The sequence below is a fragment of the Onychomys torridus genome, chromosome 22 (genome assembly GCF_903995425.1).
Source record: "Onychomys torridus chromosome 22, mOncTor1.1, whole genome shotgun sequence".
NCBI lineage: Eukaryota > Metazoa > Chordata > Mammalia > Rodentia > Cricetidae > Onychomys > Onychomys torridus.
Genome location: NC_050464.1, coordinates 31,856,085 through 31,878,197, shown reverse-complemented (window position 1 = coordinate 31,878,197; position 22,113 = coordinate 31,856,085). Strand labels below are relative to the sequence as shown.

Sequence of the window (22,113 nt, the reverse complement as noted above, 5' to 3'; positions counted from 1 at the left end):
TGTCCTGGAACTCACTCTGTAGACCAGGATTGCCTTCAGCTCACAGAGATCCACCTGCCTCTGCCTCCTGAATGCTGGGACTAAAGGAATGTGCCACCATGCCCAGCTAGCCCAATACTATACTCTATAGGCTGCTTGGATCACAGGGCAGGATGCCCAGCCCGGGATGGGTATCTCTAGCTGGGTGAATCACTGAATTCCCTTGAGTGGAATCAAGTGAGCCAAAGACAGTTGTGTCTCTGTTCTGGAAGGGTTGGATGCTCATAGTTTAGGGGAGCAAGACAAGAGCTCAGGATGGGGGACTTCTCTGCTTGAAGGAATGCTCTTTAAAAAACAAAAAAGATTTTATTTATTTATTATGTACACAGAAGAGGGCGCCAGATCTCATTACAGATGCTTGTGAGCCACCATGTGGGTACTGGGAATTGAACTCAGGACCTCTGGAAGAGCAGCCAGTGCTCTTAACCTCTGAGCCATCTCTCCAGCCCCAGGAATGCTCTTAAAGTCCAAGGAGTCCATGTTGGCTGGAGAAAGGCTTTTTAGGTCTTTCTTTTAAAAAATAAATTTTATTTTTTTTTAACTAGTGTGTATTTTTTAGTATGTGTGGTCAAAGGAGAACTCTGTGGCATTCTCTTCTACATTGCCAGGGTTTCAGGATTGAATTCAGGTCCCTAGGCATGTACAACAGGTGTTTTCACCTGCTGAGCCTCTTGCCTGCCTTTGCTATCTAAGTCTCTTGTGGCTTGATGCATGTTAAGGGAACATGCATACATGTGTGAGCTCATGCATATGCGCGCGCGCGCACACACACACACACACACACAGCATACTCTTCAGACCACACACCTAACATACTAACTAACCCATAGCCAGGATCCTCATGCTCCAGACTCCTGAGTTCATCTTTTATTGATCTCAGCTCTAAGGGGACATAAAGGCCTTCACTGGAAGGAACCAGGACCCAGATGACCTTGGGAGACTGAGAATCCTGCAGAATTCACACCTTACAACTGCTCTTCAGAAGCCAAGCTCCATCCTTCAGACTCCAGATCCACAGTCTAAACCCCCACATCCCTCTGCCCCATGCATGTGTCCAACGGGAAAGGAAGGGAGTGTGATGCTGGTACCTTCTTACAGTCTTCACACACGACACAGGCAGAGCCCAGCATACCCAGCTGCTCTCCGCACAGAATGCAGCGGTTCACACCATCCCCGGCCACATTCTTCCTCATGTTCTCCAGACGGTCCACCAGGCGCCTGGAGCAGAGACAGGACAGTAAGGGCCCCCAGGACCCGGTGCTCCCCATGTGTCCCAAGAAGAGTGAGGCCCTCTATCTCTGAGTCTGTGTTCTTGAAAATCTGATGGCGGCTACATCCCTTTCAGAATGTCTGAGCCCAGTCCAAGTCCAGACCCCTCAGTGTCCATCTGTGCTAATGGCTTCAGATTCAGGCCTTTCCTAACTCACAAGGCCTCTTCCAGGGAGCTGCTATCAGAGTTCTGAGTCGGCTCGCTAAATGTGACACACCTGCACTTGGCCAGCATCGCAGGCATCTGGAACAAATGCTTTCAAACTAAGCTTACTGCAGGCACCTGCCAAAATGCAGATTCAGAAACATGGGTCTGAGGCAGAACTTTCTATAAAGCTCGGAAGCAGTGCCGCTTAATGCTGCTGGCCCGGGCTCCAGCTGGATAATGAAGCAATGGGTGTAAACACCAAACCTGCAGGCACCCTGGAGGGTCTTTGGCATCTGGATTTTCAGACATATCATCTACCAGTTTTAAAGGCCTCTCCATGCCCTTTTTCCTTGTACCAAAGATTTACTGGTCTAGCTGGGTGAGATGGCTCACATCTACAATCCCAGCACCTGGGATATAGAGGCAGGAGGATTGCTTTGAGTCCCAGGTCAGGTTGTGTTCCAAGGTTATAAGAGTGAGAGCCTGTCTCAAACAAAATGAAAGCAATGTCAAGCCAACAAACAAAACCAAAAGGCTTGTTGTCCTTTTCTAGATACAGGAGCCAGGGCACTGGCACTTGGCCGTTCCACCATGAACAGTGGGTGATAGAACCCTTGGAAGGACCTGGGAACCACAGCCTCCCAAGGGTCGCCTGGCAGCCCTGCACACAGCCATTAAACGTGGACTCTGCCCAAGAGCCCTCTGGCTCTTAAAAATCATGTTCTGGTGCTTCCCCCTTGAGTCCCTCCAAGGGAGAAGCAAAGAGCAGTCTGTGGCCTCCACTGTGACCCAGGTTACACCTTCACTACCAGGAGGTGGCAGTGCAGAGCTCAGGCTCACTCATGCCCAGCATCAGCAGCAGCTACCTCTCCCCAGAAACTATCCCTATGGACCCACAGAGGCAATAAGTAAGTGAAGCCCGGCAGCAGTTTGTGGTCCTAGAATACCCAAGGTGGCACGTAGCTGCCCCTGAGGTGCACTTGCCCTGTGATGGGCATTGAGGTCAACACTCCATATCAGCTTACTGAGCAAACCTTCCGACCTCTCCAGGATTCCCATGATCCCTGACATAAGAAATTTTTTCCTTTGCCATGGTATTGAAGAGACTCAGTATAAAACCATCCTGGGCAGGGACATGGCTCAGTTGGTAGAGTGCTTATCTAGCATACACCAAGTCCTGGGTTCTATTCCCAGTACACATAAATCAGGAGTGGTGACACATGCCTATAACCTCAACACTTGGGAGGCAGAGGCACGGGAATCAGAAAGTTCAAGGCCATCCTTAGCTACATAGTGAGTTTGAGGCTAGCCTGGGCAACATGAGACCCTGTCTCAAAGAAAATAATGAATTAAATAACTAGACAAAAACTCCCTGTAATTTTTATCTCCTACTAGAAGATAGAAACTCCATGGTGTGCTCCTCTTTCATGGTGGTGTGCTGCAGCAGTGGGCCCGGCTTTCTGCCAGCCCCATAATCATGGGAAAAAATGATTGCATTTGACTGTGCACTGGGCCACTAACATGGGGAAGTCACATGCATTTCTTACATGATGTTTGCAGTTTGCCTTGAGTTTATCCTACCAGCACCCCGGTACCCTGTGAGGATCCTCCATATTCCTGTCCCCATATTCAATTCAGAAAACTGAGGCTAAGTTGTTACTGGGGCCACTTAAGTGAGATCAAGGCAGTGAGATCAAGACTCAGGCAATCTGTCCCAGGCCATGTCCCTTACTGCCACACACAGAGCAATATGCCAAGCAGTGCCGGGGACCACTCAAACAGCCAAACCTCGCCCTCACCTGTTCCCATGCCTTTCCCACACCAATGGCCCCCTCAGTCATTGGTAAGGCCTGAGCTGCACACAATGACCTCAGCTGCTTCTGTGCCCTGCAGCTGAGCAGGGCAGTCACATCTACAATTCAAGCATCTAGGAGGCTGAGGCAGGAGGATCATGAGTGCGAGAACAACCTGGGCTACAAGTTCCAGGTCAGCCTGATACATAGGGCTATCCCATGTACCTCCCCCACCAAAGAAACCAACAACAACATAAATACCAGGCGCTGGGGAAATTGTGCAGTTGACGGGGAGTTTACCTTGCCAGCATGAGAACATGATCTTAATTTCTAGAAATCTAAGTTTTTAAAAATACTGGGTGTGGGTAACCACAGCAAGGAAGTGGGAGACCGTTGAAGCTCACTGGCCAGCCAGCCCAGCCTATTTGGAGGGCTCCAGGCCAGTGAGTCCCTGCCTGGATAACAAAGTGGATAACTCCTGGGGAATCATAACCAACTGTCCTCGGGCCATGTGCATGTGCACCTGCACATGAACAGGGAGACAGAAGAGAGGAGAGAGAGAGAGAGAGAGAGAGAGAGAGAGAGAGAGAGAGAGAGAGAGAGAGAGAGAAACCACCCAACAAACAACCCCCTTAGCGTAGCATCCTGATGTTGGGATTTCAGCCCCGCTATGCTCCCTACAGTCCAGTTTCATCCAAAAAATAGCGGTCATACCAGTGTTGGCCAAATGGTGCCTCTTGGTGCCCTGGGGATTCTGCAGAGTCAGCTGAGGTGGGGGGTAACAGGAGTTTCTGAGAGCCCTGCACCCCATCTCCTCTGAGCCAGCCTGCATTCATCTCTGTTAGTTGGGAATGCTGGATGAAGTCATCTTTGGTGATTTTGGACTCAAAAATCTTTCAAAGCAGTCTGGAATAGGTGAGCCAGCATGGCTCTCTGTGCAGTCGGACTGTACAGTGTGAGAACGTGAGGACAGCTATGGGGGGTGAGGGGTGGGAATGCACGGGTGACCTTCTTCTTGTCAAGACTTCCTCTTCCACTGCTCTGGCCAGGAAATTTGAAAAATCTCACGTGTGCCTCAGTCCCTTTTCACTGTTTGTAATGAGGCAGCTGACAGACGCACCTTAGGGGGAGGCACGCTCCTTTGGCTCACGGTTTCTGAGGGTCTCACTCAGTCCATCATGGTGAGAAAAGGGAAGAGCTATCTGATCTGCGGCAGTGGGAGTGTGTGGAAGAAGCAGAGTGCCCTAGGGACCAGGGGTGGGTATGATCCCCACTGGCCCCTAGTGACCCCCTTCCTTTATCAAAGCCCTATCTTGGGAAGTTCCACAGCCCCCCCCCCAAGGAGCTCCCCCATCCAGAGAGCAAATATTCAACATAGGAACCTGGCTGAGGGAGCATTTCAGAAATAAGCAATAGAATCAGTCTATCATGGGGGGCCACGGCACAGAGAGGGTAAGAGGCTTGCAAAGATCACACAGCTATGGCCAATCTGCAATAATGTGCTTCACTGGGGAACATTTTAAAGGAGTTTCTTGCTTTTCTGCCTCTTCTTGAAGAACAAGGGCGTAGATTGCCCCCCCTCCTGCAAGTCCACATTCTTTTTTTTTTAATATTTATTTATTAAGAAGAGGGTGCCAGATCTCATTACACATGGTTGTGAGCCACCATGTGGTTGCTGGGAATTGAACTCAGGACCTTTGGAAGAGCAGTCGGTACTCTTAACCTCTGAGCCATCTCTCCAGCCCGCAAGCCCGCATTCTAACTGCCCTGCCTGAATTCCTGGTCCTTCCAGCACCCCCCTTGCAGGCCTGTTACCCCATATGTCCAAGGCAGGTCTCCTGAGCATGCATGAGAGGCTTTACAAGTCCTACAGACTGAATGAAGGCTGTGTCCTGATATCCCCAGCGCTTGTCAGAACGGTTAGGAGATGGGTGTGAGGTAGCAGGCCACCTTTTTTCTTGGCCCAGACCTCAGGGTATGAGCAAGGCATCTCATATCCACCTGCATGGACACTCTCCCAATCAGCCCCAAATGTGGCCTACTTAGAAGGCCCCTAGAGCCAGAGACTTCAAATCCAAAGACATAATTTTGCAAGGGGCTAGGTCAAAACCATGCCACCATTTGTGACCAGCAGGCTCACAGCCTAGTGACACAGCACTCTGTCCTTTCATGCCAGAACTATTTGTTCCCCCCAGGTCTCAGAAGGAGAGCTTGGAACTCACTGGGACTCCCTCACTGCCTGTCAATCACCCAGCTTTGTGACAAAGCTCTCATGATCAGGTTCCAGCGCCATCTTGGTGACCAGTCCAGCTAAGCCTGGACATCCATGTTCAATCATGCAGCCTTGAGCAAATGTTCCCCAAACCCATGACCCATCTCGATCCTCCAGGGAGCACATTTAATGCTTGGAAGATGGGTCTATGGGCTCAGAGCAAGACTCAGGAACCCACATTCTTTTAAAGGAGTTCTCTATGTACTCTGTACTGCCTGAGTGCTTGGCCATGCCTGCACTGATTTTTTTTTCTGGTTCTGGGAATGGAACCTAGGACCTCATATGTGCAAGGCTGATGCTCCACTCCTGAGCCATGCACAGACTCCAGCTCCACCCCCCTGCCAAATGCTGCTTCAGAAGAGGTGAGGGGGACCTCATGTGAACCCTCGCCTCAATCTGCTAAGTGGGAAAGGGGCCCCAAGCCAGAGTGCAGAATCTGTTAGGCTGTGAATATGAGGCTGGGGGTGTTATGTCTGGATACCTTTGTTGTGCACATCAAAGAGAAAACAAGAGAAAAATCGAAACACTGGCAGCAACCGTCATCCCGATGGCTTCTCCTCCACATTTTAACTCCTCATGAGGAACATATTTCACCTTTCATTAGACAAGAAAAGGACATTTCCCAACTCGAGGTATGCAGGCCAAATGCTGGAGGATGTGAGTGGGAATCCTTCCTCTTAGCTAGTTGCTGCCTGTGTTGGTATTTTCTTAATTGCAACTGATTATTCAGCTCAAGGTGAGCGGAAGTCACAGATCCTTCATTCAAAAAAAAAAAAAAAAACTATAGAAACAGCCCCATAAAGTCTTGAAGGGACTTGCAAACTTCCCTATGTAACCTCCCAAGCCGGGCCTCCATTGTCTGTTTCTCCTTCAGCATTTTTTATGTCCAAACTCCCACAATGGCTCATTAAGCTCTGAGCACTCAGTAGCTTTGCCCTGCCAAGCTCCAAAATCATCCCATGATCCTCCCAAGACCACATGGTCAGGTTTATCACCTGACCCATTCTCTGGTACCAATTTCTTTCTTTTCTTTCTTTCTTTCTTTCTTTCTTTCTTTCTTTCTTTCTTTCTTTCTTTTCTTCTCTCTCTCCTCCCTCCTCCTCCTCCTCCTCCCTCCTCTCTCTCTCTCTCTCTCTCTCTCTGTTTTGTTTTATTTTTTTGAGACAGGGTTTCTCTGTGTAGTTTTGGTGCCTTTCCTGGATCTCGCTCTGTAGACCAGGCTGGCCTTGAACCCACAGAGATCCGCCTGGCTCTGCCTCCCGAGTGTTGGGATTAAAGGCGTGTACCACCACCGCCCGGCTCTGGTACCAATTTCTGTCTGAGCTAATTTTCTATTGCTCTAATAAAAAACCATGACCAAAAGCAACTTGGGGTAGGAAAGGGCTTATTTGGCTTACAACTTACAGTCCATCATTGAGGGAAGTCAGGACAGGAACCTGGAGGTGGGAACTGAAGCAGACACCATGGAGGAACACTGCTTACTGGCTTGCCCCTTAGGTCCATAGTCAACCACCTTTCTTATTCTTCCCAGCATCACCCACCTATGGGATGGCACCACACACAGTGGGATGGGCCCTCTCCTGTCAATCATCAATCAAGAAAATGCCCCCGTAGACTTACCTAAAAGCCAACTTGATGGAGGCATTTTCTCAACTGAGAGTCCCTCTTCCCGGGTGACTCTAGCTTGGGTCAAGTTGACAAAACAAAAAACAAAAAAAAAAAAACTAACCAGCCCAGTGACCTTGAATGACCTTGGCTCTCCTGGTACCCTCTGCTTAGCCTCTGCTCTAAGGGGGTCAGGTAAGCCATTTCTCAAACCTCCTAATGTGGGCAGCACTCAGAGACCTGAGGTCCTAGAGCCCAAACACCCAGATGTCCCTTCTGGTCCTTGGTGCTGAGACGGTCCCTGAGGGAGCCTGGTTTACGGCCATCTCCTTTCCACTCTTCCTCTGCTCAAGCAATTAGCTGGCCACTGTAAGTAGCTGTCACTCTCTAGTTAGGTCTTTACATACCCAATTAACTTTATGATGCCCAGTGCCAACCAGGACGCATCCATCACCAGGCGGGTGCTTCAGGGGACCGCTGACTACTCAGAGGACTTGAGTAGGCACCTCCCATTCCCCAGGATGTCCTTGGGAACACCAGAAGGGCCATATCCCTCATCCCTCCTTTCTGGATAGCAACGTATGACCTCTCAAGATGGTGGGGAATGGATTGCCACTGGCCAGATGTTGCCACTCGGATTCAGGAAGGTGAGTGTGATGGCCAACACAGTAACCTGCTGCATGCCCCATACTGCGAGGTAAGGGACAGTTAGGATGCAAGCATGGGTACCAGTTTTGGCTCTGCATCTGCCACTTTCCAGCTCGGTGATGCCAGGCAAGTAACCTAGCCATTCTGAGATGCAACTTCTTGTCCTGTAACCCAGGGAGAACCAAGCCCTTCACTCTGGGAATGTTATGGAGGTGAAATTATTTTGTGGCTACTTCATAACTGTAATTTTGCTACTGTTTTGGATCATCATGTAAATATCAGATATGCAGGATTACCTGATAAGTGACCCCTGTGAAGGAGTCCATCAATCTCCGAAAGGGTCAAGACCCACAGGTTGAGAACCACTGGTTTAGGACTACCTGCACCCTGGCACATAAAGTATAGGATGATCAACATCTACATGCAAGAACACACCTTTACACACAAACATGGTGCTTAGCTCCTCAGAGAACCCATTTCCAACCTGCCCTGCAGAGACCAGTGTTTGTGAATCTCAGGCTCCCAGTACAGTCCAAGCTGGCCTCTGCAACACCAACACCACTATCCAGGCTGCCAGTTGGTGTGGCTGTGGCTCTCTGCCCCATCAATTCTTAAATCCCTCTGCTCACTCTTTGCCTCCCCCGGTGGCCAAGCAGGGGGGATATTAGCAAGGCGCTTATCAAGCTTCAGGGCTGTAGTATTGTCAGAAGCAGAAACGGCCCATCTGCCAGGAACAGGAGATGGCTGCTCTGGTGGAGGCCAGCCCCAGGCTCCCAGGCAGGGCTCTCAGAACCTGTCCTCAAATGACCGAGTTGCCCCCATGCACAGCCGGCATTCTGTGCCTGGCAGACTCATCAATTCTCCCACCTAAGCAGCCACAGTTCCCGGCTCACCTAATGGGGCATTTAGTGTGCCAGGTGCTGTGCTAAGTACTCCCTGCCACGTTTCCCTTGATCAGTGAGCACCTGTGAGATCAATTCTATTATCACCCCTGCTTTACAGATGGGGACACTGAGGCTCGCAGAGGGCAGTCGCTCACAGGTGGCACTGGCGGCTGCCCTAACTGCCTGGACTCGGGACAAAGGAAGCTTTGTGTCATTCAGTGCTTAGGGTCGTGACTCGGTCGATGCTGCTCCGCCGTTTCCCTGTCATGATAAATGGAACTGAGAGAAAGTGGCGAAGCCCTGCCAGACAGAACCAATCAAGCTGACGGATATCCGCGACACCTGTGAATGCCCGGCTCTCTGCATCCCCCACCACCATCTGTCAACTGCCCTTGACACTTGCACTCCCCAGAGGCAGGAGGGTGTGAAAGATGTCTAAGTGCAAAGTCTCATGTGGCCACAGGAAGGCTGTGCACACACCTGGGCGCACAGCTTCAGATTCCTCAGCTGCTAGGCAGCAATGAGCCTTTCTCTCCCTGAGGACGTTACACTGGTGAGAGGAAGCGCTCAGTATTCCCAGCACAGGGTGCGGGGGAAAAAATTCTCTGTGGAACGGCAAAATAGGGCTACAGCCGTGGGCTAGCCTGGGCTCCTGTTCCATCACCTGTGTGGCTCTGGGCAGGTGGCTTAACCTCTCTGTGGTTCAGTTCTCTCATCCATAACATGGTGACGGCAGTGTGTTCTACCGCACTGGGCCACTGCAGAGACAGTGACTGCCCAGCTTGGGCTCTAAGCAGGGGGCAGATTTGATGACTTAGGCCAGTGTTCTCTTCCATCCTCCCCTAAAGGTTGCCTATGATGACATCAGAATCCTTGGCCGATTTCCTCTGTCCATGAACCACTAGCAAAGGGACAGGGGAATGGTTTTCAGCCGGGGATGACTTTGCACCCAGACGATACTGCTCAGTGCTGGAGATGTTTTTATGGTTATTGCAGCTGGTGGTGTTACTGACAAGCAGCTGATAGGTAGAATTCAGAGATGCTGTTTAAACATCATACGACGCGCAGCCCTCAGTATGAAGAATTTCCCCAGGCCCACATGCAGGTGAGTATCATGGCTGAAAAGCCTGGGTGAGAGGGACTTGGGAGAGGGGGACTGGACTTCCCAGTTTACAGACGAGTTGTGGGATGTCTCAAGGTTAAAGAGCCTCAGCGAGAGACTTGGTCAAATTTACAGCCCACCCACATGCACCATTCATGCCGCATGACGATTTACACTCCCTTGATGGCAGACACTGGTGGCCATTAGGGAATTTTTTTAAACTGTCATTTGCTTTGGTACCAACAGGTTCCACAGAGCTTCAAGGATAGAGTGTGTGTGTGTGTGTGTGTGTGTGTGTATGTGTATGTGTGTGTGTGTGCGCGCGCGCACGCGCTCCTGCACGCAGCCGTGTGTGGAGATCAGAGGTCAATGTTTACCTTCATTGCTCTCCATCTTACTTTTTGAGATCAAGTCTCTCACAGACCCTGGCTGTTGCCATTTCACTAGCCTGGCCAGCCCATGAGGTCCCGGCATCAGCTTGTCTCCACCCACTGCCCCTAGCTCCTGCTGGCTTTTATACGGAGGCGGGATCCAAACTCAGGACCTCACATATGCTTGGTGCCATTTTACTAACTGATCCAGTTTTTTTTTTTTTTTTCTAAGACAAAGTCTCACCCTGACCCCAGGCTGACCTCGAACTTGACATCCTCCTGCCTCAGCCTCCTCAATATGGCTAAGGCTGAATGGATGCTGAAAGCACTTACCTAACACCTGGGGAAACTGAGGCAGTACTTAGCAGTTTTTGACATTGGGAGGTTACAGAGTACTATTAAACCTGATTTTTTTAAAAATTGGCTTCTTGTGAAAAAAAATGAATGCAAGCATAACTATGTCCAGAATGTTGGGTGTCCTGACCCTGACCCTGATCCACACCCCTCCCTGAAGGCCAAGGCTCCAGGCTGAAGGATGAAGGGCTGGTGTAGAAGGGGAGAGACCGACCTGGCTGTCGGTGTCCTTGCCCAGCCATGAGAACGACACCTAAGGACAAACGCTGTGGAAAAATTCTGTGTCAAACTGTTGGGAGGGGGTAGTGAACCCCAACGGAGAAGTGTCAGGGACACAGCAGATTCTGCCACAACAGGTCTTTTTTCATCTCTCCAACTTCTTCCTCCATCATCAAGTTGGGATGCCAAGGTTAATGACAACTCTAATTACTTTTTTTTTTTTTTTTTTTTGAGCCCGTCTGTTTCTGGATGCTGACCTCGAACAGAGCCACCCAGCTGCTGCCTCTTGGCGGGCAGGATACGTGCAAATGCCTTGGAGGAGATCCAGACACAAGGGGGAAGCACAATGGGGACACAGAAGGGCAGCCTCGTGGACAGAGACTCTGTCACGTAGCCGGAGTGGGGGTGCGGATGACTTTTCTAGGCAAACGGTTTATTCCGGACTTAGCACACTCTGAAAGTCCAGTGACAATCAGTGTGTCTTTCTGACTCAGGCAAAGCCCTTTCCCACTCAGAGGCAGTCCCCAGCAGCCGCATTTCCATGGAGATGTGGCATGGCTGTGTTTGCTAACATGTGGGGGGGTGAGAGGGTTTTTTGGTTTTTTTTTGTTTTTTTTGTTTGTTTGTTTGTTTTGTTGTTGTTGTTTTTTTTAATCTCAGGCTGTACATCTGATGCAGACCTCCTGGGACAGCCCTGCAGCCTCCCGTTAAGTCCCCCTGTGTGCACAGCTCAGGGGTAAAGATGGCAGCCAGTCACATCTTCCCCTGCACACACCAGCCATTCTTCTCTTAAGGAGATGGGACCTTCGACCATGGTCTCAGTCCCAGACCTGGCTACAAAGACATTTAGTGAACTCCACCTCTGCACTCCTGAAGCCTCACTGTAAAAGGAGCTGAGCAGTGGTGGGCTACTGGACAAGGAAGGATATGAGGTGGGGGGCAAGAAGACACAGGACCCTCCAGTGTAGTGCAATCCTACTGCCAGCTGAACACAGTGAGCAACCCAGATGCCCCACAGGACAGAAAACCACCCAGCAGAGCCACGCCTGAATTCTTAACTCCTTGAAGTCTGCCTCAACTCATCGTGGAGAACAGTCCAGGAGCCTCCACCTTACGCCCGAAGTGGAAATGTGTTCAAGGGAAGCAGTTGAAAGAGATTCTTTCCTGGCCACCATCTCTCTATCCTCCCATCCTGAATAGGGCAGAGCTGGGGAGAGGATGGAGGGCATGTGAGCTCTTAGACTCTGGGGATGGAGCTGCAAAAGGCAGCTTGGGACTCTGCACAGCCCAGGGCTCTCCTGGGTTCTTAATTCCAGCAAAACTGTCCCACAGAGGAAGCAAAGCCTCCTGGAAGGCCTCATGCCTTTTCCCCTACCCCCACCCCCAGAAATCAGAGCCCGACACATTGCCAGTACAGAATGCAGATTAACAAGGCAGGAAGTAGTCTGCTGGAGAGGCCACCTGCTAAGCTTGAACTCTTAAATGGAAGTTTGGATTTGGGGCTGGCAAGATAAAGCTCAGCAGGTAAAGAGGCTTGCTGCCAAGAGGAGTTCAATCCCCAGAAAAACACAATGGAGGGAGAGAATTGACCCCCAAGTGTTGCCTCCCAACCTCTGTGCACACTCTGTGGCATACATATATACATGGAAAGCAATAATATGGAATATCTATTTTTAGGCCCACAGACAGGGAGTTTGGGGACAGGTCCAGGGAAGACACCATATAGAGTTAAGAACATCATTCTGAGGACCAACCAGAAGGGTTGAGCTAGGATTGCTCAACCTAGCTTGTCTATGACCTTGTCTCTCCAAGCCTCAGTTTCCCAGTCTGTATAGTGGAGATACTATAGTACCCACTCCATAGGGTTAAGAGCAGCAGTGACTATATTGAGTCAAATGAAGTTTTAAACCATAGGACTCAGGGCGGGGACTCAGTGGGTAGAGAGCTTGCCTCCAACACAGGAAGCCCTGGGTCCCATCACCAGCACTGTAAAAATTGGGTGTGGTGGTACATGTTTATAACCCCAGAACTCAGGAACTAGAGGCAGAATGATCAGAGATTCAAGGTCATCCTCAGTTACATATGGAGCTCCAGGCTAGCCTGGGCTACATGAGAACATGTCTCAAAAAAAGAAAAAATGCAGGACTTGGCACATTGTGGGTGCATGGTACATAGTGACACTTATGGGGATTATTTCCCATGTCGATTCAAAATGATCTCATACTGTCCCAGGTGGCTTCACTTGGGTAACAGAAAAGAAAATTCAGCATCAGGACTCAGATGGGGACGGGAGCACCTGAAATCCTAACCCAGTTAAAAAGAGCCCCCTTCCTCAGAGACACCGCCAAAGATGCTGGGTGAGGTCCTCATCACGCCCAATCACAGTAGCAGCTGAGTGGGCAGGAAGGCACCTGAGAGTCAACTGGGGACATTGAGGCAGAACCCTGGCTCACTGAGAGTCTTGGATGCCCAGATAACAGAACCCCTTCTGTTGTCTTACTCTCCACCTAGTGCTCCACCTGGTGCTCCACCCGGCTTTCATCTGATGCTCTTCCAGGAGGTGTAGGAGGAACAGGACTGGAAGCATGGTGTGGTGCTTAGAAGACACAAATAGCATCGGGCTTGCCTCTGGCGATGCTGCCAGGGAGGGCTGACGACGGGGATGGAGGAGACACAGGCTGCCCAGGCCTCCGGGGCTGCCCTCCCCACTCCGGGAAGCCAGGGAGAAAATATACCAGCTCAGCAGAGGTACACTCTGCCAGCCCAGATTTGGCTCAGGATCCCTGGAAGCCTCTCAAATATCCTTCCGGGGAAGCCAGGGGATGCTGGGACTCCAGGGCTTGCCAAACTGGAACATCCCATCACAGGTGCAAACCAAAAGCGTCAGCAAGTACCAAAACACACAAACAAAAAGCCTCTTGCTTTAAAGACTAAACTGGCCCTTGGATAGCTACCACTACTGGATGTGTGATTCACCGTCATCCTTTGCGTATTTATTCACCAAGGAGTATCATCTCCACTCTGCACATGGGGGAAACTGAGGCACAGGAGCAAAGCGGCTACCATAAGGTTACAGAGAAAAATCAATGGCAGGATCAGGATTTGAACCTAAGTCTCCTTGATCTGGGGACCCTAGCTCTCAACCACGATGCTCTGCCTCACGACATCAAGTCAGTGTTGGGCCACAAAGGACAAGACAGGTGCTCAATGACTTTGTGCTGGAAGCAGGAGGGGGTGCCTTTAAAGTTGAGGACAAGGGGGGCATAGCTAAAAATGTGGCCAGATCAGGTTCTCTGCAAGGACAGAAGAACTGTTCGCACTCAGCTATTTCCTTATACACTAGCCCAGGCCCCCAACCCATGATATGGCACCACCCACAGCTGCAGGACTGGGGAGATAGCTCAGTGGGTAATGAGCCTGCTGTGATCCCCAGCAGCCATGGAAGTCAGATATAGCAGTAAGTGCCAGAGCTTAGGGGTAAGAGAGAAGAGGGTCCCTGGATCGCTGGCCAGGCAACCTAGCTGAATGGATGCGTTGCAGGTGGGAGTCCTTTCTCAATGAAAGGTAGAATGTGATGAGAAAAACATCTGGACTCTGGCTTGTGTGCGTGCACACACACACACACACACACACACACACACACACACACACACAGAATGCATCTGTTCTACTTTGCACTGGGACAATAAGAGATTTCCTGAGGACAAGAGGTGAGGAGGCTTCTCAGCGGCTCCCTAGTTCCCACTGGAGAATGGAGTGTAAGGGACTGTTCAGTGGGTCCCTCTGTAGCCATGCCTAGAGTCTCCCATTTTCTCCATCACCCTGCCCCTGATGATCCCTGACATTTCCCCACCCACATAGCTTCCAACTGCCCTCCAGCATGTATTCACTCCGTTCTCTTCCACATCTGCTTCCTGCAAGCCCTGCCTCCCTCCCGTCCACAGGCCATTATCTCTGCTCTCTGAAATCCACTTTGCCTTCTTTCCTCCCATCCATTAAACACACTTACAACTGGGGCACGCCCATCATCTCGCTCTATCCTCTTTAGAACCCTGTGGTGCCATTATGCCCTTCCTCCCATCAGCAGAGAGGTAAAACCTTGTGCTCCAGTTCCACCACGGACTCCGGGTTCTCTAAGCCCAGAGTGTGTGTCCCCACACCAGGTCCCACCTCAGCCGCCTTGCCCACACGATGCCTGCCTGCCATATGCCTGTTACCAATGTAACTCTACAGCTTACTCTGGGGTGTGTCCTTGCATGTTCTTTTTGTTGTTGTTTTGTTTTGTTTTGTTTTGTTTTCTGAGACAGGGTTTCTCTGTGTAGCTTTGCGCCTTTCCTGGATCTCACTCTGTAGTCCAGGCTGGCCTCGAACTCACAAAGATCCGCCTGGCTCTGCCTCCCAAGTGCTGGGATTAAAGGTGTGTGCCACCACCACCCCCTTGCATGTTCTTTTTAACATATCTATGGGATGCACAGTGATGCTTGGATACATGTATATAAGCTGCTGTGATCAGGTGGGTGTCCTTGGTGTGTCCATCTCATCACTGGGAATAATCACCTCTTCTCTGTCAGCTGTTTTAAAACACTCAGTTCATTGTCATGCACGGTCACTGGGCTGCACTGTAGGGTACCAAATGCCATTCGTCCTGCCCTCTGCCCCAGCCAGGTACCCTTTCTCCAACCCTGCCCTGCCTTTGAGCCTTTGCCTATAATGTCAAATGCAGTGCCTTCTGCTCACTATCTCTGCTAACTCCATCCTCAGTGGGGATACAGTACTTCTAGAGTTCTCTATGCAGCTCTTAACAGCTAAGATGACCAGTGTTCACACCCACAGCACAGCCTCCATGGTCAACCTCCCTCTGCCCTGACCCCAGCCTGAACATCCTCCCTCCATCCTCCTCATCTTCTGGGTCAGATTGTCACCTCATGCAACAAGGATTCTAAATCACAAATGGCTAGCGCTCCCACCCCAGCATCACCATGCAGCCTCAGGAGGAGGCAAAGCCAGCCTCACCCAATGCGCTCCTGTTCCATCGCCTCCATCTTCTCTGCCCGAGCAATCACCCGGTTGATGATCTCCTTCTCCTCGTCTGTCAGCTCTTCCTGGTTCCTCTGCCTGTCGGTCTGCGCTCCGGGATGGACAGACCATCCTGCCTGAAGCCTGTGAGACCAAAGGGAAGGTGTGAGGCGGGTTGGGAAAGGCTGAGGGGAAGGCATGAGGCAGGTCAGGACAGAGACCCAGGGATCTGCAAAACCAGGGCTGGAGCTTCTACAGAATGGTGCCTCTGAGCCTCAGCTTGCCTATCTGAACACTGTAACATGCATCATTCCTTCACCCCACTATGATGCATTTATTTTAGTGAGTGTCCTGGACTATGTGCATGAAGAAAAGTTAGAAAGCAAGATGTTTTCAGAAAGATCCTAAAACAGATGCACCCCACACTGACATTCATACAGCTACAGGGAACACAGTCAGGCTAGGTGGACCCCATGGATGGCCTGGCCCACTCTCCTGAGGTAAATGTCAACCAGGCAGCTCTCAGACTTCCTTAGTTATCTGGAAAACTCAGATCTGGGAAAGCTCTGGAGTCCAGGACGCACGAGCCAGCGGCTCAGGGTCACTTTGGCATGGGGGCCATGAAATTGCTTTTTGACTCAGCAATTGGGAATTAAAACCTAGTTTCTCTCCTCCTTCTCTTCCTCCTCCTCCCCATCCCTCTTCCCTCTCTTCCCCCTCCCCATCCCTCTTTCCTCTCCTCCTCCTCCTCCTCCTCCCTCTCCTCTCCCTCTTCTGTTTCCCCCATCTATCAGGTTACTGCTGAAGAGCAGAGGAGGATTGGAGGGAAGGGGAGCAGATGTCCTGAATGGTCTTATGAGGGAGGGAAGGAGATGTGGTTAGAAGAGATCTGATGGAAACACAAACACAGCCTGGAGCAGGTGCCTCAGGTGTTCCACTACCAGCCTGGCTTGGACCCTACAGTAGCACCTCACTAACAGTGACGCCCAGGACCAGACAGAAGTGACAGTCCCCCGCATGGTGAACACACCAGATGTTGCCGAATTCAGCTCTTTAAGATGCTTCGTGTTAAAGTCCGTGGATTTTACCCCGATAACCCCAGTGCTCTTTCCCACTACAGCAAGTCCTTCTCAATCTGTCTCCCCTGCCCCACTGCTGACACACATCTCCCCCTTCCCCGCTCCTCAACCACTGAGTCCCAGCCACACTGGTCTCTTTGCTCAACTTGATCATCCAAACCTTGTTTCTGTCTCAGGACGTTTGCCCTAGCCTCTTCCCATCCCTGCCATGCCAGGAGCCCTTCCCTCCTCCAAGCGCTGGCTGGTCTCAGAGGGACAGCACACCATCTCCTGCTGCCCAGGTTCAAATTCTCTATCACATCTGTCTCCAGCGGAGGCCATTCTTAAATAATGCTCTTGGTACCTTTTAATTCCCATCCTCCACCCCCCACCTGACTTCAGGGACCTGATCACTATTGTGCCCTGGCACTCAGATCAATATCTGAGGACATGGGCACATAGAGACCTTAACTAGAACCCAGAATCTTCTCAACAGAGAGGATGTTAAAGTCTTCTATTGGTGGTCCACAGGGGGAGTGGAAACAAGGCATGTCCCTCCCCCTCAGTCTAGGCACCACAGGGCACTGTCCCGAATGATAAAAGGCTCCTGGGATCCTGGGGACACTGGGAGTTCAGAGTTGGTGTTCACCTAGAACCCTCTCAGGCTCTGGAGTGTCCTGGTATTGGTCAATTCCTTAGGAATTTTTGCAAAGTGGGACTTGTCTCCTATCTCTGGAGGAAAGACTCTTTATATATATAATATGTTTTAATTTTACACATCAGCCATGGGTTCCCCTGTCCTCCCCGCTCCCGCCCCCACCCCTACCTTCCCCCCAGCCCCTCCCCTCCATTCCCATGTCCTCCAGGGCCAAGACTCCCTGGGGATTCATTTAAACCTGGTGGATTCAGTACAGGCAGGAGATAGAGTGGAAGAGCTGGAGGAAAGACTCTTAAATTAAAGAGATTTCAGGTCCCTCCAAGCTATACCAAGACCCCGGAAGTGAGCTAGGAGAGCGAGGGAAGAGGGAGTGGGGGAAGAGAGTGCTAGAAGAGAGGCCAGCCTGAGGTTTCTTCGCCTTACTTGAGGACACAATGGCTCCTGACCCCTCCCACAGTGCCCAGCCATCTATCTCTCCAGGCCTGTGGTTTTCTTTTTTCTTTTTTTGAGCTGAGGATCGAACCCGGGGCCCTGCGGTTGCTAGGCAAGTGCTCTACCACTGAGCTAAATCCCCAACAGGCCGGTGGTTTTCTGTGGACATGTCAGCAGCAGGCACGTGAGGCTGAGGGTCACATGACATCCACAGCCAGGAAGCAGAGAGAGATGAACGCTGGGGCTCAGCTCACTTTCCCCTTTCTATTCAATCCATGGGATGGAACTGACCATATTTGGAACAGATTTTCCCACCTCACTTGACCTAATCTTGAACATCTCAGATGGATGCTCAGAGGGTCAAGGTGACCTTAGATCTTGTTGTCACATTGACAATCAATATGAACCCTCAGGATCCCCCTCCATTCCTTTCCTGCCTTTATGTAGCAACTCCATTCTGAATTCAGGGGACATTTCTGACCTGGGGCCCAGTATAGACCCCCCAAGGATATGTTCTATAGTTTAGTCGAAAGCACCGTCAGCCAGTGTGTCCTTTCCACCCACCACCATACAATCTGCTGGGCTCTGGGCACACCAGGAGCTTAAGCTGCTTGCAGAAGTGTGACTTCAGGGACACAAATGAGCAGAGTGGATGTGTCCCCAAGGTCCCTTATAGGAAGACTGCCTCCCTCTGTAGACTGTAGGGAGCTGAAAGGTGGCTGGAAACTGCCGCTCACTCTGAATCCGCCTCCTATCCAGATCTAGAGTGAGCAGTTGACACACAGCCCAGCTGGTGTTTGGAAACTTCCTCGTGGGTCTCAGTGGGAGCCCACAGGCCTCCTGGGGAATGACATGTTTTCATTCCCAAAGCAAACAGGGAAATGAGATGGGCTTTTCAACCAAAACCTTTTACTCTCTGGGAACAAAAAGGAGTCCCCTGGGTTGTGAAGCCTTGTGGGCATGAGGGCTTTGGGACAAGACAGTGGGGTTTCTGCATATTGGATGCTGTGGTAGTCTGAATGTAATTGGCCCCCATAATCTCATAGGGAGTGGCACTGTTAGGACATGTGGCCTTGTTGGAGTACATGTGGTTTCACTGGAAGAAGTGTGTCACTGTAGAGACAGGCTTTGAGGTCTCATACACACTCAAGATACCACCCAGTATCTCAGCCTACCTCCTGTTGCCTGCATATCAACATGTAGCACCTCCTAGTCCAGCACCATGTCTGCCTGCACACCACCATGCTCCTGCCATGATGATAATGGACTAAACTTATGAAACTGTAAGCTGCCACCTCAATGAAATGTTTTCCTTTTTAAGAGTTGCCATGGTCATGGTGTCTCTTCACGGCAATAGAAACCCTAAGACAGATGCCAAGTAAGTGTCATTAAGACCAGGGTCAGCTGATCAGTGTTGTGGTGCACGCCTTTAATCCCAGCACTCAGGAGGCAGAATCAGGCAGATCTCTGTGAGTTCGAGGCCAGTCTGGTCTACAGAGAGAGATCCAGGAAAGGCACAAAGCTACACAGAGAAACCCTGTCTCCAAAAACAAAAACAAAAAAACAGGTCCAATGTTAAGAACCTGGTTTGGGGTTTCTTGTTTTGTTGTTGTTTACTTTTTTGACAAGCCTCAGGCATCCCAGGTTGGTCTTGAACTTTCTAAATAACAGAGGATGACCTTGGATTCCTGATCCTCCTGCCTCCACCTCCTGAGTGCTGAGATTACAGTATGGCCCATCATGCCCGTGTATAGGGTGACAGGGATCAAACTTAGGGCCTCATGCATGGCAGGCAAGCACTCTACCAAGGAACTTGCTAAAAGCCAATGCTAGAGACAGAAGTGCTGTTATCCTTGTTATCTACGGGACAGGTTACACAGAGGATCATGTGCCCAGAGGGTGCACCCCACACCTGCCAGTTAATCCTCTGAGAAAGCAGGTTCCTGGGTAACCCAGCCTGAGATTAAGTGTCAAGTACTTGAGGGTAGGGTGTTTATTTCTGTGGGTTTATTTACAAGTTAGATAACTGGGGTAATCCGTTAATGGGGACTGCTGGGTAAAATGCGTTAAGATGTTTTGTCACACAGCAGGAACTAGCTGATACACATGACAGCAGAGAGAGAAAAGGGCAAACTGCCGGACTCCCTCCCTTCTCTTTACAGAGCGGTATCCTTTTAAATCGTGGCTATATAAAGTTCCCTGTGAATACTCTCAGCCACGGAAGGTCTTTACCCAGCTATATTCCCGTTGCTCTCCAATATTTAGCTTTTGAATAAAATATTATTCAAAGAAAATTTCACTGCTAATGGAAGCAGAAAGATCGCCATTATTGAATGTTCCTTTCCTGGAAGTCTGACACTTTGGGGGAAGGGATTGATGTAGGCTTGAGACAGCACGGCCAGGCACTCACAGAAACAGCTCCTGCCGCATCTGTCCCTGTACCAAAGCCTGCATCAGAGGACTCCAGACAAGGAGAGATGGGTGACCGTCCTGGAAGCCCCGCCCACCCGTCTGTCCTTGAAACACACAGAGGACACCTCACCCCCTTCCCATCACCTACCTGCATTCATTGCACGCACACAATCATCACATGACTGCCAGGTGTCTCTATTAATACACGATGACTCCCCAGAGGGATGGGAATGATGGAAGTGCTGTTGGGGTGCCAGAGCTCTGCAGCTTTCTCCACAGCAGCCAAAATGAACCCCTTTGTGTCCCGCCCTCCCGCCCACCTTTCCCTGGGGTGCCCATACTGCAGGTGTCGGGAAGGCATCTTTGCAGCTCAGTGAGATGTTACTGAAGGAACCAGGAAGGCTGTCCTGAGAGACATTTTCATCCAAGGTCTGCAAGGACCCTCTGCATAGATTTCATCCTAGTGACGCCAAAGAGGATGCAGAGGGACACTGGAGTCGCCATGGACCTCAAGTGCAAGCCATCTATCTACCCCCTCAGCAGCTCTGAAATGCTGCACTCTCACGTGAAGATACCGCCTGAAGACATTTCCCACATGGATCGACGTCTCTCTCACAGGGTGCCCAGCCCTCCTCTGGCCTACCTTTATGCCATTCTTTCCCTAGAAAACTCTCTCATCATGGTCCCCAAGTCTGGGCTACATAATATTCTTCAGGGTCCCACAACTATATTTTCCATATATGGGAGAGTGTATTTGTTGATAAGGGGTTGTGTGCTTGTAGACCCCACTAGGTGTCACCCACACTTGGGATATGCATGTGTCTCTGGTGTTTAGCATGGCAGCTGGTATTCAGTAGGTTCTTGGTCACTTTTCTTTCTTGAGACAGTTCTGGCTGTCCTAGAACTCACTCTGCAGACCAGGCTGGCCTCAAACTCTGGGAGCTCTGTCTGCATCTGCCTCCCAAGTGCTGGGATTAAAGGCATGCGCAGCCATTCCTGGCAATATTTTTTAAGAAAGAAGGAAGGAACAGGAGGGGAGGGAAAAGAAAGAGAAGGGGAAGGGAGGGAAGGATGGAGAGGGGAGGGAGCAGTGAAGGAGAGCAAACTTTCTCCCAACCTTCAGCACCTGGAAGCCTCTATGAGCTTTGAGACCCTGTGGAGTCATGGCCCTGTGGTGTCCTATTTACGGTTTTGTTTTTAATTAAGGGGCTGGGGAGACAACTTGGCAACAAAGGGCACTGGCTGCCCTGGCAGAGGACCGAGGTTCAGTTTCCAGCACCCACATGGCAGCTCACAACTACCCATCACTCTAGTTTCAGGGGATCCGGCGCCTTCTTCTGACCTCCACATGTTCCTACACGCACACGGTGCACAGACGTGCAATAAATAAATATACAATCATGTGATCACACTTCATTCTCTTCACCCTCTTCCCTGCTGTGCTCCCCACACTGTCCTCCCCCAGCTGCCTCCTTCCTCTTCCCAAGTAGTGCTCCCTTCTGCTCTCATGTCGTGTGTCTGCCATCGTCCTCCCCTCCCTGGACATTCCTCTTCCCGCTCACAGTTCCCTTTCCACTCCAGGGCACACATGCACACACACTTCAGTCCAGATTCCACACGTGAGAGGCGGCACGCAGCACCTGTCCCTCTGAGACATCTCATCCATCATTAATCTGACACGTCTCAGTAACACATCCGTGGTTTTATAAAAAACCGAGATTGCCTGACCAGGGTCCCACCAGCCAACCACAGAGATCAATGAGTGAACAGATTCTCCCATAGGGCATATGGGGAAACTGAGGCCCAGAGCAGAGGGAGAAGGCTAGGGTCACG

The 22,113-nt window shown here is 50.7% G+C and overlaps 1 protein-coding gene across 3 annotated transcripts in view; it reads right to left on the bottom strand.

Annotated features, from left to right (window-relative positions):
- The window catches only part of Rph3a (rabphilin 3A), a 79,996-nt gene that overhangs the window by 23,643 nt on the left and 34,240 nt on the right, over positions 1–22,113 (bottom strand). For all 3 annotated transcript variants that reach the window (XM_036171618.1, XM_036171616.1, XM_036171617.1), the window contains exons 5-6: positions 15,718–15,864; positions 1,128–1,257 (exon numbers count right to left, since the gene is read on the bottom strand). In XM_036171618.1, coding sequence (XP_036027511.1) covers positions 1,128–1,257; positions 15,718–15,864 — 277 coding nt within the window. The remainder of the gene's footprint in view (positions 1–1,127; positions 1,258–15,717; positions 15,865–22,113) is intronic.